This window comes from Molossus molossus, unplaced genomic scaffold, assembly GCF_014108415.1.
Source record: "Molossus molossus isolate mMolMol1 unplaced genomic scaffold, mMolMol1.p scaffold_m16_p_7, whole genome shotgun sequence".
Lineage (NCBI taxonomy): Eukaryota > Metazoa > Chordata > Mammalia > Chiroptera > Molossidae > Molossus > Molossus molossus.
The window spans coordinates 17,167,474-17,182,666 of NW_023425401.1; the positions used below are offsets into that span (position 1 = coordinate 17,167,474).

The 15,193-nt window shown below is 43.7% G+C and overlaps 1 protein-coding gene across 1 annotated transcript in view; it reads left to right on the forward strand.

Annotated features, from left to right (window-relative positions):
• Window positions 1–4,509: 4,509 nt before the first annotated feature.
• RAPGEF5 (Rap guanine nucleotide exchange factor 5) overlaps window positions 4,510–15,193 on the forward strand; it is a 232,836-nt gene continuing 222,152 nt past the window's right edge. Inside the window, exon 1 of the mRNA XM_036247514.1 lies at window positions 4,510–4,740. Within this exon, the coding sequence (XP_036103407.1) occupies window positions 4,510–4,740 (231 nt within the window). The remainder of the gene's footprint in view (window positions 4,741–15,193) is intronic.

Sequence of the window (15,193 nt, forward strand, 5' to 3'; positions counted from 1 at the left end):
ACCACAGTCTGGTTCACCCTTTACAATCATATTTTTGGACACTGGCATAGCTGTATCTGTGGTCCTTTCTTTGAGCTCCAGCTGCTCTTGCTGGTCGGATTTTCACTTGAGTGCCTTCTAATTTGGTAAGTTCAACTGCTGTGCAAAATTAAACCCTCAAAACCACCTCCCTCTACTTCCCTGACTTCTCTAAATCTGGAACCATTTTTAAAATAGGAAATACATTCACATGTATTTTAAAATACCAAAAATGTTATACATGAAAAATTTCCTGTCTTTCCTTTCCCCATGTAGCCAATTCCAGCCACTTGTAAGAAATTTCAAGTTTCTTCACCTACCTACAAATATGAATATAAATTTCCTTCCTTTTTATTCACAGGGGATTATATTCTTCACGCTTTTCTGAATCCTGTGGTCTATTGTTGTATAACAAATACCTCTAAATTTAGTGGCTTAAAATAGTTTATTATTCTCTCCATAGTTTGGTGAGTTGATTGGGCGCTGTTAGTTGTCAGTTCTTGCTTTGAATTCTCACCGGTGGTTACAGCCAAAAGTTGGTTAGTACAGGAGGTATACGAAGACTTGGTTGGACAGGGTGTCCCAAGGTAGCATACAAATGGCTAGCGATTAAAGCTGGTTGTTGGGTGGACTCCCAGCTGCCAGAGCACCTTTGCATGAACTTGCCATGTGTTTTGGGCTTCTCCTACCATGGAAAGTGGGTTCCAAATGGGAGCATCCAAGGAGTGAGTATTCCAAGAGAGCAGAAAGTGTAAGCTACCAGGACAATAAGGACACTTACAGAACTGCTGTATTCCATTGGCCAAGGTAGTCACAGGGCCTGCCCAGGTTCAAGGGGATGGAGAAATGAACCCTGTCTATTCATGGGGGAGTGGCAAGATCATATTGGAGAAGATCTTGGGGACAGGCATATTGTGTGGTCATCTTTGTAAGATAAAGTAACACCACCGGAGTACTTTTCTACTCCTCCTAACACATGTTGGAAGCCTAACACATGCTGTAAAGTCTAACATCTAACCTCCCCCTGTTGCCACTGACTCCACTAATTCAGTTCCTCGTCTCTTTGTAGCTAGTTAATTGTCAGATTTATCTTCCTGGCTCCAATGTCCCTTCACTGCAAATAGCCAATAAAACTTGTATTTTCTTACATAGGTATTTCCATAAACTTTACCTTTGATGATGTCATTCCCTAGGTAAAAATTGGCTCAAGTACCACAGTGGTTTTGTTTGATCTCTGTGATGTTGGCATATTTAGTATTTACATTTTTTTAAAACTTTTTTTTTCTTTCATCCTCATCTGAGGACATTTGCATTTATCTTTAGACACAGTGGGAGATAGGGAGGAAGAGAGAGAGAGAAACAGCGATGTAAGAGAGACACATTGAGTGGTTGCCACCTGCACGACCCCAACCAGGGCTGGGGACAAACTGCGACCGAGGTATGTGCCCTTAGCAGGAACTGAACCCGGGACTCTCTGGTCCACAGGCTGATGCTCTAACCGCTGAGCCAATTAGGTTCCTTTTGAAAAGCTGGGTTCTCACATGTGGAACTTCAGTTGCTCAATTAATATGTTCTAGATATTGAACAAAAGGGAAAAAAAAAATCAGTCCCTGTGGAACTTAGATTCTAGGATGGAGAGGCAGACAACAGATAAAGGAATAAGAAAAATATACAGAATACTGTAAGTCAACAGGCTCTGGGGGGCCAGGAAGGGCACGACGAAAGAGTAGGGAGGGAGCACTACAGCTTTAAGCCACATGGTCATGGGAGCCTCACTGACATGAGGCATCCAGTTAAAACAACTTGAGTAGAGAAAGGGAAACATGGATTTCTAGAACTTTCCTTTCCAATAGAGTAGTTCATAGCCACATGTAGCGATCTAAATATATATTAATTCAAATAAAATAAAATTTAAAATTTAGTGTTTTTAGGCACACCAGCCACATTTCAAGTGCTCAATATGGCTAATGGCTACAAAACACATACAAATATGTCCACCATCGCAAAAAGTTCTATTGGGCAGCATCGCAGAGAAAGAATATTCTAGGCAGAGGGTATAGCAAGTGCAAAGGTCCTGGGGTGGGACATTGATTGACTTAAGCTAAATAGTGGCATGGCTCTTCTGCTTATTTCCTGTTGTCTGCCTTATACTGTGGTTGAATAGCAATTTTCATTTATTACTATAATTCAAGCCAACTTTCCAAGGGTCCTTATTGATATTGAGTTTTAGACCCTTGGTCAATGCCATAGAATCTACAGGATGAAGTCTTAACTCCCTGGTCTGGCATTGAGAATCTGTGTGAAAGATGGTCAAGACCAAGAATCTGGACTAGGAGACAGAACCCACATGTACAGTTTTACAGCAAATTAGCTTTATGGAGTGATTTGAAAGATTTCACCAAGAATGAAAGAGTACATGTGGAATTTAATGAACAAATTGAACTTCCAAGCAAAATAGAGAGACTCGTAGACAGCAGGAGATAGCTCTGGTGGGGGTGGGGCTGAGGGATTGGGCATGGCCAACAGTGTGGTGATTGCGCGGGGTGGTGGAGGTAGAAGAGGGCATAAAGGGGATAAATGGTGATGGAAAAATAAAATTTAAATTAAAAAAGAATGAAATGGTACAAACACTCACTAATCAGAGTGAACATTGACCAAAAGTGTCCTGGAATAGCATTACTGGACCTTCAGCTGGTATTTCAAGAGGAAGTCTGGAGTATGGGGTGACATCCTGGGGCACGAAGCAATGACTGATTTCCAATTGGGGCTGAAGTGTTTCAACACTGTATCAACTGGTACGTCTTACATAGTGCATGCAAGTGCGATCTCAGCCTTGAATAAATAAGTGTGATAGGTATTTGGAAATTGTGATGGACTATAGAGTTTATTGCAGAGTTCTGTCCACATAGCCTGTGGTGACAGGATTTAAGGCCTTCTGCAGTGTGTCACCAGCATTCTTTCTAATGTTGTCTCCAGCTTTCCCATTATATTATGGATCCCTCTCTCCCACCAGTATGACACACGCAGTGCCTGATAGGTTCTGTGTGATACCGCCTTGGCATTGTTGTCATGATTTTCCTCTTGACTTGAAGGACCCTCCCCCTCCTTTCTGCTTAGTTGAATCTTCCCTGCTCAGCTTTAAGGCACAGTTTAAACCGCCTCCATTGACTTTTCTTTGCCCATCCCAGGCCAGAAGTATTTCTCGCTCCTGTGGCTCGGATCCCTCGGATTATTCACACTCGCTTGGCAATTACCAAGAGTGCAAGGCAATTCTTTGTTTTTCTATATGTTTATTTTCTCCTGGGCCAAATCTTAAATTCTCTGCAGTCAGAGGTCACAGGTCAATCTTCCTTTTTCCTTACATGGCCACATTTCCATACGTATTTGCCAAGCATCTCCCCAGTGAGGGGTTCAGAGTACAACCGTAAACCAACGCAGGGCCCTGACCTCCTGTAATCCTTATTTGTCCACTTTATTTTTTTAATGTGAGTATGCTTATTCAATTCTTACAAATTTTAGGCAAAGATGGGGACCCCGGTATCCTCCTGATAAGGAGTGAAAGCCCTAACTGGCCTTTGTTGAGGATGTAGGACATGAGATTCACAGCCACCTAGATCTCAAGGCCCTGCTAGAATAGTTTCCTCTCAACGCTCCACTATTCCTAGCTCCTGGAATGGTGTAAACAATGATTCACACCATGCTGCCCTATACAGTTTACGAAGCACATTCATCACGCGCGTTCGGCTTTCAGGGAAGGTCAGGTTCCAACTTGTTAATAGAGATTCACCTTCGGGTCACCAGACTTGCACTTATTTTGCTAAACACCTATCATAACCAACACAAGTTTTCTCCCTTTAACCTTTCATGATGAGGGTGCTAAAGAGGGGACAGTGTGGCAGGGGCAATGGCGTGTGACTTGTAGTAGACTGAGAGCCTATTTTGAAGTTCTTTGGCACAAACGTTTCCAGGAGTAGCGATTATGATTTGGGGCTAGGCTGTGCAAAAAGCAAGGAGGGGTTATGGGGAAGGAGTGTCTCAGACTTCTCAGTTCACTTGGTCGAAGTCCAAGTCAATTCTGTCTGTTAGGAAAAGGGAGTGAAGTGGGGCTTCTCAGCCGAAGGGAATTAATTGGACTTGGGGGTGGGCAGTAAAGTGGGTTTGGTGGAGGATTCTGGGAACCCCGCATATGGCTGAGAGGGTGTCCTACCCTTTCCTCTGGGTTCCGGGATGACTGAGGGGCCCAGGTCCGCAGGCGGAGGTGAGCCGGGGGAGAGGGCGGGGCGGGGCGGGGCGGTGCACCTGGGCGGGGAGGGGGAGGTGCGCGGGGCTGAGCCAGGCGGAGGCCCCGGCGCGCGCCAATGGGCAGCGGCTGGCAAGCGCGCCCCGCGCCGAGCCGCAGTCGCGCCCTCTCGCTGCCTGGCGAAGGCGCGGACGGTGCGCGGAGGCGAGCGCAGGGGAGAGGAGCTGCTGGCGCCGCAGCGCCGTCAGGGCATGAGGATGGCCGTGGGCTCAGTCAAGATGCAGCCTCCGTGCGAGAGCCCGGCCTTGGCCCGGGCAGTGGCGGTGGCAGCGGCTGACAGCGCCCTGCGCCGCAGCCCCTGCGCCCAGGAGCCCGCGCGCGAGCAGCCGCCGGTGCCGCCGAGGCCGCGGCTCAGGGACCTGCCGGCGCTGCTGCGGAGCGGGCTCACGCTGCGGAGGAAGCGGAGCGTGGCCGGGGCCCGGGTGAGTGTCGCTCGGTCCCGCCGAGTGGGCAAGGGCGGCGCACGTGGACCCGCGCCCACCCTCGGGCGCTGAGGACGGCGGCGGGAAGTTCCGGAGGTGGTGGAAGGAGGAGCCTTGTGTGGGACCAGCCAGGAGAGGGTCCGGGGACAGCGGGGTCCTAGGGTGTCCCGGGGTGAGCGACGGTTTCCCCTCCCCCCAGATGCACCTGATCAACCCCAGAACACCTGGACTCCGGCTGCCTGACGGTGGGCATGGCCCTAAGAAGGGCCGTTTGCCTCTCCCCAGAGGGGAAGCTGCAGGTGTCCGGTGCCTAACAGGCGGCCAGCCGTGTCGGACAGCAAGCTTCAGGGCCCACGAGTGGGATCCCCGTTGGCAGGAGGCAGGAGATGTGTGCGCTTGTTTTGGACACGCCGTTGATAGCTCTGGGCTTCGGGACTGGCTGTGGCCGCCCCCACCGCCGAGGGGAGGCGGCCCGAGTTGAAGTTACCAAAGGAGCTTCTAGCTCCTGGGTTCCGGAGTCTCCAGCACTTAGTATTCGGTGACGCCACTTTGAACTGAGGGTGCACGCCCCCCCCCCCCATCTTAAATCTTAATACTTTCTGCTGGTGTATTCAGATATTATTATTGTTGTTGTTATTATTATTATTATTATTATTAGTGAAGAAGTGTCCCTCGTTGGAGTTTAAGAGCGTCTATGGCCTGAGCAGGTCAGACATGTTTTGTGTGTTAGAGAAGTGGATGATGAACTGCTGGCATCCTGACACTAGCCACTCAGAAGGCCTTAGGTTCCCTTGCTCACCAGGGCTTCGGGACAGCTTTGGTGGGTTCTACACAGTTTTGTGTTGTTTTACTGTATCATTGTTAATCAGGTTTTACAGAAAAGCTGCAATAAGGTAGATTTGGGGGGCTGTAATTTTTAAAATGAAGTCTTGGTTGTCTGCCTGTAAAAGCAGACCTCACTGGGGGACTTTTAGTTCTTGTAAAAGTGGGTTTGTGGAAGCTTGAGAGCTAGGGAGAAACCCTTATTTTGGTGTGGCTTCCTGTGGGTATGGAAGGGTCTGAACTGATGTAGGTCTTCAACCTCTCTAGGCTGCCTTCTTCCTTTCTTAGGCATTTCCTTTCCCACGTTGAACGGCTGTACATGATCTACCTCAGAAGGGTGTTCTGCGGATTAGCTGGGTGCAATAGGACGTGTTTAGGTTCATGACCAGGAGAGTTTAGGAACTGCCTACAAGTGACCTTCATATGTGGCATTATGGCCTGCAGAGAATGTGAGGAACTGTGTCCCAAACATGTGATCGCTAAATAAATGCAAGAACCAGAGTGGTAGACTTTGCAGGAATCTAGGGAAAAGTAGGTCAGATCATGTTCCTGTTATCCTTGACAGTTACTTTTTCATGGCACAGAACACTGAGACATGAGGGCAGCCAGGCAATCTGGGAAGGGCAGTGCTGAGGGTTTCTGTGTAAACAGATCTGAAGTGTTCATCTGCATGGAGGCTTGTGTTCCTCGCTGCCCGGGGTGATGTTGTGTGCCTTGCCAATATACAAATTTATGCTTATCTTAATTATTCTGAATGTGGTTACTTCAAATAATGTGTACTTTATTAACCCTTCTTCCGTGCTAACACTCCTCTCTTTGGGACATTCCAAACACATTTCATAAGTGCATGGCCAGTTTCTTGTTCGGGGAAGATTGTCATATTTTCCATTGTTGGAAACTCAGTTTTCGACCATCTTCACCTCCTTTGGCTTTGGAACTTTGTGATTTTGGAACCTTCTAGATCAGAGATACAGGAATTCGAAAGAAAGAAAAATGGGTGAAATAACCTGTATTAGTCTTCTCAAGTTGCCATAATAAAATACCATAAACCGGGTGGCTTAAGCAACAGAAATTTATTTGCTCACAGCTCTGGATGCTGGGGAGTCCAGGGTCAGGGTGCCAGCCGATTTGGCCTCTGGTTAGAGCTTTCCTCCTGGCTTGCAGATGGCCACCTTCTTCCTGTGCCTGTTCCCTGCTTCGTCACGTGGCCATTCCTCATGCGCACGGAGAGAGAGAATCTCTTTCCCTTCCTTTTCTTATAAGCCCACTAATATCATCATGGAGGCCCCACCCTCATGACCTAGTCTAGCCCTAAATGCTCCCCACAGACCCCATCTCCAAATACCACCACACTGGGGTTTAGGTTTTCAACTTACAAACTTTGAGGAGACACAAACATTCAGCCCTTAAGAAGTATTTTGAAGAACTACATATACCAAACCATGTGGTGACTTGCGAGCATCTAGGGTCATCTGGTTAGCCCCTTGTTTAGGGCAATGATGCTAATCAAATGACTCATGGCTAGAGACTTCTATGGACCTTTTGCTTTGTATTTCATGGGCTGCACCTTTAGATTACAGCTAAGTGACTATATGGACAAGTTAACACAAAATTACTACTCCTGGTTTAAAAAAAGCAGCTTTGTGCATTATACAAGTTGGTAAGAAAGTCTGCACCTTTTGCATTGACCAAGACTGGGTTGAGGAATACTGGCGGCTCTTGTCCATGCTGCCTTGGGCTCCCACACATCTGATAGCAACTGTCATCCAGTAAATTCTTTGTGGATTGTGTTGCCCAACCCAAATGTCTTCTAGGTGCTCTCTTACTGGGAAAAATTAAGCTGACATTTGGTTGATACTGCAGAACTCTAGGGTTCCTTGGTTTCAGTCACTTCTAATCATATTGAATTCCAAATGCACAAAGATTAAGACTCTCTGCACTTTTTTAGGCTAAGTGGGGAATGACTAAATTTTGCCCTGTGGGAGGACCCCAGTACCTCTTTAAATATTCGTGGTAAGATAAGGCACAGCTTGAATTCCTACCAAAACCCTTTATTCGTGTTTTGAGGTTGTGAGAGATTAGTATAATAAGCACCAAAGTTTCAATGGTTATTAACATTTGCCAGTCTTGTTTCATTTATTTCCACCTTCCCCCATTTTTTTGTGGGGGGCTGGTGTATTTTAAAGTAAAAGCTTAAACATCATGTCATCCCACTGATAAATGTTTCAGTTTACATCTCTGATAAGGATGTTTTTTTTAAAGAAACAACTTTTATGCCTTTTTTACACCTAAAAATGTTAACAATAATTCTTTAATATAATTCCCATATTCATATTTTCTCAAAGATATCTTTTTACTTATTATTTGTTGAAATCAGGAACTAAATGAGGTTCGTACATTGCATTTGGTCATTTGGTTTTTAAATCTAATTTACTAGTTGTCCCTCCACCCCCCCCACTCCCCATCCCCTGCCTCTTTTTTCATGCCATTGATTTGATGGAGGGAACGGGTCATTTATCCAATAGAATGTCCCATTTTCTGGGCTGATTTCTTACTATGGCGTTGTTTCACTTGTTTTTCTATTCTCCATGTTTCCTGTAATCTGGCAGTTAGATGTAGAGGCTTGATTAAATTCAAGTTCAAAGGCCAAGCATTCTTCGTAGGTGGTGCTGCATAAAATCCCTTGCATCACATCACATCATGCGTCTGCGTGACGTCCAGATGACTCTTTTGGAGATGTTAAGATTGATTAGTGGGTTCAAGTAGAGTCAACTTATCTTTCTACCTTTCACTAATGATTATAGCATCATAGGTGGTTGTAGCCTAGATCCATTTCATTAGGGGTTGTAGAGTGGTGATGATCTAAATCTATGATTCCTCTTTTAAAAAAGGTGTATACCTTTTATTGAGGTGTAGTTGATATGCAACATTATATTAGTTTCAGGTGTATAACATAATTATTCAATATTTTTATATACTGTGAAATGTTCAACAAAATAAGTCTACTTAACATCCATTTCCACACATAGTTGCAGAATTTTTTTGTCTGTGATGAGAACCTTTAAGATTTACTCTCTTAGCAACTTTCAAATATGCAATCCAGTATTATTAACTGTAGTTGCCAGGCTGCACATTGTATCCCCTGACTTGTATTTTTGTAATTAGAAGCTTGTATCTTTGACTCCCTTCACCCCTTTGCCCACCCTGCACCCTCTATGTCTGGCAACCAACAGTTTGTTCTCTGTATCTGTGAGTTTTTCTTTATTTTTCTATTTCATATATAAGTGATATCATATTTGTCTTTTGCTGTCTGGTTTATTTCACTTAGCATAATGCCCTCAAGTTCTATCTATGTTGTTTCAAATAGCAAGTTTTCATTCTTTTTAAATGGCTTAATAATATTCCATTGTATATATCCCACATGTTCTTTATCTACCATCCATTCATGGACATTTAGATTGTTTCCATATCTTGGCTACTGTAAATAATGCTGCCGTGAAATAGGGGTATAGAAATCTTTTTGAGTTAGTGTTTTGTTTTCTTCAGACAGGAACAAAAAGTGGAATTGCTGGATCCTATGATAGTTCTATTTTAAATTTTTGAGGAACTTTCTTATTGTTTTCCATAGTTGCTGCACCAATGTACATTCCCACTGACAGTGCACAGGGTTCCCCTTTCTCTGCATCCTCTCTAGCACGTGTTATGTCTTGTCTTTTTGATATTATTCCTCTTGCGTTTATTAATTGGAATTCTGTCTATAAAAAAATTACCCTCATGGACTATTTGGGTCCCCTGAAATTTAGATTCTGTAGGAAAGACAGGGAAAAGGCTTAATTTTTTTCCTTTAATCAATTTTCTGAGTAATGATTTGTGCTCTAACAACCTCCCATGATAATCAATGAGTTTCTCTTTTTTAAGTATCATTAAGAACTTGTGGATCTTAATGTATTTGTTTCAACCCATTGCAGTCAACATTCTTCTCGATGCTCAATTTGTCCTTATCTCCTGTATACTTTTACGAAGGCCCCGATAGTGTCTGATACTTTCTTGCTTCCTGGTACAAGATAGTCAAAGCTTATCTTGTCCATTCCTGGCTTCAGTCCTGAAGTCCGCTATTCTCCCAAGGAGCCTTGATTCTTTTTACTGAAAACCATTTATCTCCCCCAATTTTTGCCTCTGTTAGTGGGTACATTATTATTATTTTTTTTTACCTTGGTCTTAAGCCTTCCATCTAAAGTGTTTGTTTCTTTTAAATCTTTCTCATCAGGCTGTTTCTAAGACTGTCATTTTCTCCCTCTAATAAAATAGCTGGCAACAACCATTCCTTCGTTCTATATTTACCGTCAGAGCAGCGGCGCTGACTTATTTTGGGCTTTGGCTGCTGCGATCTTTTCTGCTGTGCTCTGCCACCTCCTTCAGCTCCTGGAACTCTGCTTCATTCCCAGCAGCCTGCCAGATCTGCCAATGCGCTTTGGTTGCTCACCAAAGCCCTCCAGTGCTTCCCAGGCTTTGGATTGTCTTCTCTCCCCAACCTCTGCCCTGTGGCACCCTTCGCTCAGGCAGGGTCCCCGTGGCACGGTGGGTGAGGCTGGAGAGGCCGGAAGAACCGCTGGCTCTGTGCATGAGGTTCTCTCATCTTCATTTCTGGTCACCACCCGATGATTCCCTCTCCAGGAGGAACACGGGAGCCATTGCCTTGTCCATGCTGGAGTGCATTGTGTGTGACTTAATACCTCCTCTGCCAGAAATAAGACTTCGTTGATTGAGAAATGATCCCTGCAGACCCCATTTATAGTCATTTCATACACATATCTTCCAGGCAAAGCATCTAATTTGTTCTTTGTATTTAAATGAAAACCAATGGCTAACACCTCATGACACTGAGGTGCCATGCATGTTCTGATATAAATAAGTAAACTTCAGTGAACCCTTTCACCAAGCCTAGGAGTTAGATGCTATTATTTGCATTCTACAGACGAGGAAAGGGAAACACAGATGGAACTTGCCCCAAATCATAGACTGGGTGGAGGAAGGGAGGTTTGAATCCAGCCATTCTGGTTCCATAGTCCATGCTCTGAGTTGACTCTCTGGTTTCCTCAAATGCACTGAGGGCAAAGGGTATATTTACTCTAAACTACTACAGCCTTACAGTACCTGCTGATATTACCTTACCACTCTGAGCAGGGTCGGTTCATGCTGCTGGCAGTGCCGGACATTAACCTGTATTTGAGCACACAGATGCTTGTGATAGACCTACGGGGTGTGAGGGAGAGTACTGTGGTTATAGGTGAACAGTAACTAATATTTACTAAAATTAAAAGTAGCATTCCTTGTGTCATAAGCAAAAATCACCTCAGTCAAAGGCCCACCTCAGTCAAAGTCAATCTAAAAAGCTTGTGAATTTACCTGTTTACTTTTTTCTCATCTGCACATGGTAGCCTGTCAGAAGATAAAGACCACTAAGGGAGGCATACACCTTCCAGAGATGGTGAGTCAGATCAGACATGATGGACATGATCTTTTTTTTTAAATCCTCACCTGAGGATATTATCTCATTGATTTTCATATAGAGTGGGAGGGAGAGGGAGAGAGAAACATCAATGTGAAAGAGACACTTCGATTGGTTGCCTCCTGTACAACCCCAACCAGGACCAGGGACCAAATCGCACCCGAGGTACGTGCCCTTGACTGGAATCAAACCCTCAACTCTTTGGTCTGCAGACTGACGCTCTAATCACTGAGCAAAACTGCCAAGGCGTGACGATCTTATTTGAGAAGCATTGACTGCCTACCAGCTTGAATCTTGACAGTATTATATAACTATGTTGACTATGGCTACAAATAAAGAAAACTCCACGGATGCCACCTCTAAAAATATTTACTTGGGGAGAAGGAAAAGAAATTCTATTTTAATTTCATGTGAACTTTAGCAAAGGAACTCAATGGCAAGTTAATGCTGTATTTACTTATTTCTTTCTCTTCCCTTCGCCCCCTCACACAGGCTTTGGTTGCATAATTAGATCAGAGGAAAAGAGCCTGGGTTATGGCTTCAGAATAGGGTTAGAACCCCAGTGCCATTACTCTGTCCTTGCATGACTTATTCTCTAAGCTCTTTAAGCCTCAATTTCTTCTTCTATAATGAGATACACTATGGGTCAGGGTTTTCCAGGAATAGAAGTAAGATATAGAAAGTTTGGGGCTCATTGAAGCTTAAATTTTTCCTTGCCCAGCTGGATGCTTATTTTAGGTAAATGGGCTTTCATAGACATATTTATGGAAATCTAGGCACACAATTTTTTTTTTTTGTGGTACGTGCCCCTAGCAGGAACCAAACCCTGGACTCTGGTCCGCAGGCCGACGCTCAACCGCTGAGCCAAACTGGCCAGGGCAGATTCCCTGTTTTTAAAAGTCATGATAGCCTAACAGTGAATATTTTAGGTGGTGTCTGAATACTGGTGCCATAACAGAATAGTCTGCATTTCACACGTGCACCGTCTCTTAAATTGGCAGTAATTGGTAACTTGTATAGCTAAAAATAGATGGAAAGGTAGGAGATATGTCATTGGTGATGACTGTGAGGTTTCCTTTTTGCTTTAATACAATATTGCATAACAACCCTTGTTAGGGATATGGTAATTTCAGGAACGAGGTATGATCTGGAAGTAGCTTGTAAGAAGTTATACAATGTTATGTGAAGGTAAAATAGTTAAACACCAATGACCTAACTTTTTGTGGTAAAGTATTATTATGATAAATCATCCATAAATGGATATGGAGAAGGGAAAGTCCAGACACCATTCTGGCTACTGGCACGTCTTTATCAAATTGAAACTTCAGAAGTCCCCTAAAGGGAAGAAACGATAGTCCAGAGAGGTAAGTGATTGTGCCGTGGTCACCCAGCTTGGAGATAGGAGAGGCAGAATGGAGCTCTGGACTGATTCCAAAGTCCACGTCTTTTCCACAATATCATGTTATCTAAGACTTTGACATAATTATAACACGTGGTCTATTGAAACAGTGCAGGTACCAGATACTCTGATTCTAAATGTAAAACCTGGCGGGCTCATTTTCCTTCCAGTGTCTGCAGCAGTGGCTTCCAGGATCAGTCTTTAATTGCACGCTGGCTTGGCAGTGGCTTGGGCAGCAGCTGCCCATCATCTCCAAGCGATACCAAAGCCTTTTACAAGAAAGGCGAAGGTTTGGGATGACACGTCCCAGAAGCCGTTGTTTTCCCAGGTGGTTTGGATGCTGACTAGGTCCGTACGACAAAAGTCCTTGGAGATGTATAAAACAAGCAGGTTCCCTCTTGGGGTGCATGGGAGACGAAAGGGAGAGGGAGGAATTTCTGCTACACCAGGATTTACATTTCTGATGGCGGCTTGTTTGATATTTAAGAAACCAGATTAGGAAGTGGAAAGTGCTTGCCATTGAATAAAATCATTGGGAATACACAACTATCTTTCAATTAAATTAAACGTTGGTACATTTATCTGTAATGTGGTGTGATGGCCCCAAGTGGATGGCCCCTAACATTTTGGACCCCAGGCCTTTTGAAAAATCCGAGGGCTGCACCCAGAGAAGCGCGTGTGCAGACGTAATTCTGCATCTCATTGCAGGCGGCCTGTGGTGCGGTGACGCCTGGGCCACCACAGACCCTACTCAGAGCCCTCCCTACCCGCTTACGAGAAAGCTGCACCATGGTTCTGTAATTATTTTACTAAGAAAATAGTCTCTTCTTCCTTCAAAAACCCAGCAGTATCAACCAATGATTCCGTTGTCAGTAAATATTTCCTTGAATTAAAGTATTTTGTCAGTTGGTCGAATTGGAAATTGTTCGCCTCCGAAAGAAGCGGACGGTGTTAGTGCGCTCGGTAGGTGATGGTGGGATGATGATGGCGACTCCTACTATTTAACAGGTCCTTGTATAACTAACATCTATGGTGTCCAGTTGTTTGAAGTACTTGAAGAACATTAACTCTTTTAACCCCTGTAACAGCTTTAATATGCCAGATGCGCTCTTTGTCATTTTTTATTCCAAAGAGGAAAATGGGGTACAGAGAGGCTAAGTTGCCTGAGATCAGCTTTTAAGTGGAGCCACCAGGATTTGAACCCAAAAAATTGGGTTCCATATTACAAGGTCTGCCTTTTCTGTTCTATCTTCTCTCCAAATAAAATGATGTATTTCCTGATTTCAGTCCCTCGCTCTTTCTCTAACACTTTTGAAGTAGGGATGTATGTTACAATTTATGTGGTCATTTAATGGGATAATGAAAGCTATTATTAAAGTGATGGCATGCCTTACAGTTCTAGTGTTTTAGAATACAGGAACTGTAGAAAGTCATGTTTTAGTTTTTAAAATTAGCTGCATAGTTTATCTGTAGAAATATCAAAGTAAATCACAGCTTTAAAACAAAATCCATGTCTATTTATGAAGTGTGAAAATGTGAATTAAGATTATTTTAACAATGTATATGAACACTGATATTGCTTAGGCACTGATTTAAATGTCAGAGGAGAATACATTTAAAATTTTTCTTTAAAAAGTGTGCATAATAGCCTCAGAGCAATGTTAAAGTGGAAGAAATCGAAATTCTTTTTAGTGAAATTATATGTACATGTAAAATTTATTATTGGTTTCCTCACAGATTTTTTAAAAATAAAATTTAAAGTTAAACTTCCCATATAAATCTCTTATTTTTTATTTATTTTATTATTTTTTTAATCCTCACCTGAGAACATTTCTCCATTTTTTGCTCAGATAGAGTGGGAGGGAGGGAGCGAGCGAGAGAGAGAGAGGGAGAGAGAGAGATAGAGAGAGGAAGGAAGGACGGAAGGAAGGAAGGAAGGAAGGAAGGAAGGAAGGAAGGAAGGAAGGAAGGAAGGAAGATGTGAAAGGGCCACACTGAGTGGCTGCCTCCCGCATGACCCCAACCAGGGCCAGGGATGAATCACAACCGAGGTACGTGCCCTTGACTGGAATCGAACCTGTGGGCTGACACTCTAACTGCTGAGCAAAACAAGCAAGAGCTAAATTTCTTATTTTTTAAAACTAAGAACTGTGAATATACTCCAATGACAATAGATTCAGACTTGCCTTTGAGTCACCAGACTGTGTGTGGTGAGTTGGCAGGTCTTACCTTGTGACTCAATTCATCTTTTTTTTTTTGGTCTGCTTTGTTCCTGGGGTATTGGCATCTCCCTTGTAAAATGCTTTTCTTTTATGTTGCACTGTTTGTGTTACCTGTGGAGAAAACCTAATTTAGGATTTCTAATAAAGGCAGAACAAACCTTTACTGAAGTTAAGGGGTCTGGAAAACCAGGGCTTCTGCAATCTAGTTGGTTGTCTTCCTGTACCCCCACCCCACCCCCAACTGGTCTAACAACTTAAACTATAGCCCCGGTGGTGGTTTTGTTGTTCGGTTGAAGTTGACTTTGTCAGATCATTTACCTGCAGCTGTTACGAGGCGTATAGGAAAATACTTGTGATTGCCCCACTCCGACGCCTTTGGTGCTGACTCTAAATTTGTTTTACTCTCTCCTGTTACTCTTGAGGGAAGTGAACAGCTTATCACTGCTGTTTAATCTAACACACCAAGTGTTGACTGTAATGAACAAACACTACAAATGGTTT